This window comes from Oncorhynchus tshawytscha, unplaced genomic scaffold (assembly GCF_018296145.1).
Source record: "Oncorhynchus tshawytscha isolate Ot180627B unplaced genomic scaffold, Otsh_v2.0 Un_contig_1139_pilon_pilon, whole genome shotgun sequence".
In the NCBI taxonomy this organism is placed as follows: Eukaryota; Metazoa; Chordata; class Actinopteri; order Salmoniformes; family Salmonidae; genus Oncorhynchus; species Oncorhynchus tshawytscha.
Genome location: NW_024609270.1, coordinates 110,001 through 110,959, shown reverse-complemented (window position 1 = coordinate 110,959; position 959 = coordinate 110,001). Strand labels below are relative to the sequence as shown.

The following is a 959-nucleotide window of genomic DNA, read 5'->3' as shown; positions in this document are numbered from 1 at the left end:
CAAAATCACTCAAATGTTGTAAAAAAAATAAAAAAAAGATGCAGATTGCAGCCCAGAACCACTCAACACATCCTCCTCCAGCATGCCACCGCCACCCAACCCAGGTTTCCCTGGCAACCGCCCACCGGTCCTTATGACGACGGCTCCCGCCCCCCCCCAAGCCCCACCCCCCCCAACGGAAGCAAGAAAAGTTATTTTCTGGGTTTTATTTCCTGGTTACCCAGAGTGCTCTCTACCTGCGCACCGCGTGCTCGGAGACGCTGATGCTTCGGGAGCGGAAGGCCGACAGATCTCTCAGCTCTTTAACGGGAGAGCCGGTACTCGCCGCTACGCCCGCTGCCATTGACGCCTGCTGCTGCTGGTGGGCCTTCGCCATTTTGGCTGCCCGTAGGCTGGGACCATGGCAACGTGGCAGGAGTGGAGGGTGGAGGGTAGGGGGCAGGTTGGTGTGTGTGAGATAGGGGGTGGGATTGTGTGTTGGAAAGAGGGACAGAGTAGGGGTGGGCGAGGGAGGTGAGGGGGGAGAGAGGTAACGGCCAACAGGAAACGGAAATCAGGATATGTCGCCCGTCACGTCAGAAACGGCCCCGAACGACCACCAGGTGACCGACGGAGACACGGGCAAAGGGGTGGGGCATGAAGGTCAAAGGGTCAGAGGGCGAAGGTCAGGGGGATGAGCAAAAGAGAGTGTGCCAATAGCAATGGAGGGATCCAGGGTGTCACCGACCCCACCCCGAAACCACACCCACAACGCAGCACCCAGTCAGAGGAGGGGATGGGGGGGTCAAATCAACCGAAGAGTAAACAAAAACAAACAAAAACAAGTTGAGAAAATTAACAGCAGTAAACACTATGAACAAACAGGAACAGAAATATCAGAAAGGAAGGAACAACTATAGAGCAACAGGGAGATAAACAGCATCAGCTTTTCCACAACAAACACAAACTACTCCTGAAAG

At 55.0% G+C, this 959-nt stretch overlaps 1 protein-coding gene across 1 annotated transcript in view; it reads right to left on the bottom strand.

Moving 5' to 3' along the window:
• Positions 1-203: 203 nt before the first annotated feature.
• LOC121844522 (tuberin-like) overlaps positions 204-959 on the bottom strand; it is a 36,448-nt gene continuing 35,692 nt past the window's right edge. Inside the window, exon 25 of the mRNA XM_042314725.1 lies at positions 204-392. Within this exon, the coding sequence (XP_042170659.1) occupies positions 233-392 (160 nt within the window). The 3' untranslated portion in view covers positions 204-232. The remainder of the gene's footprint in view (positions 393-959) is intronic.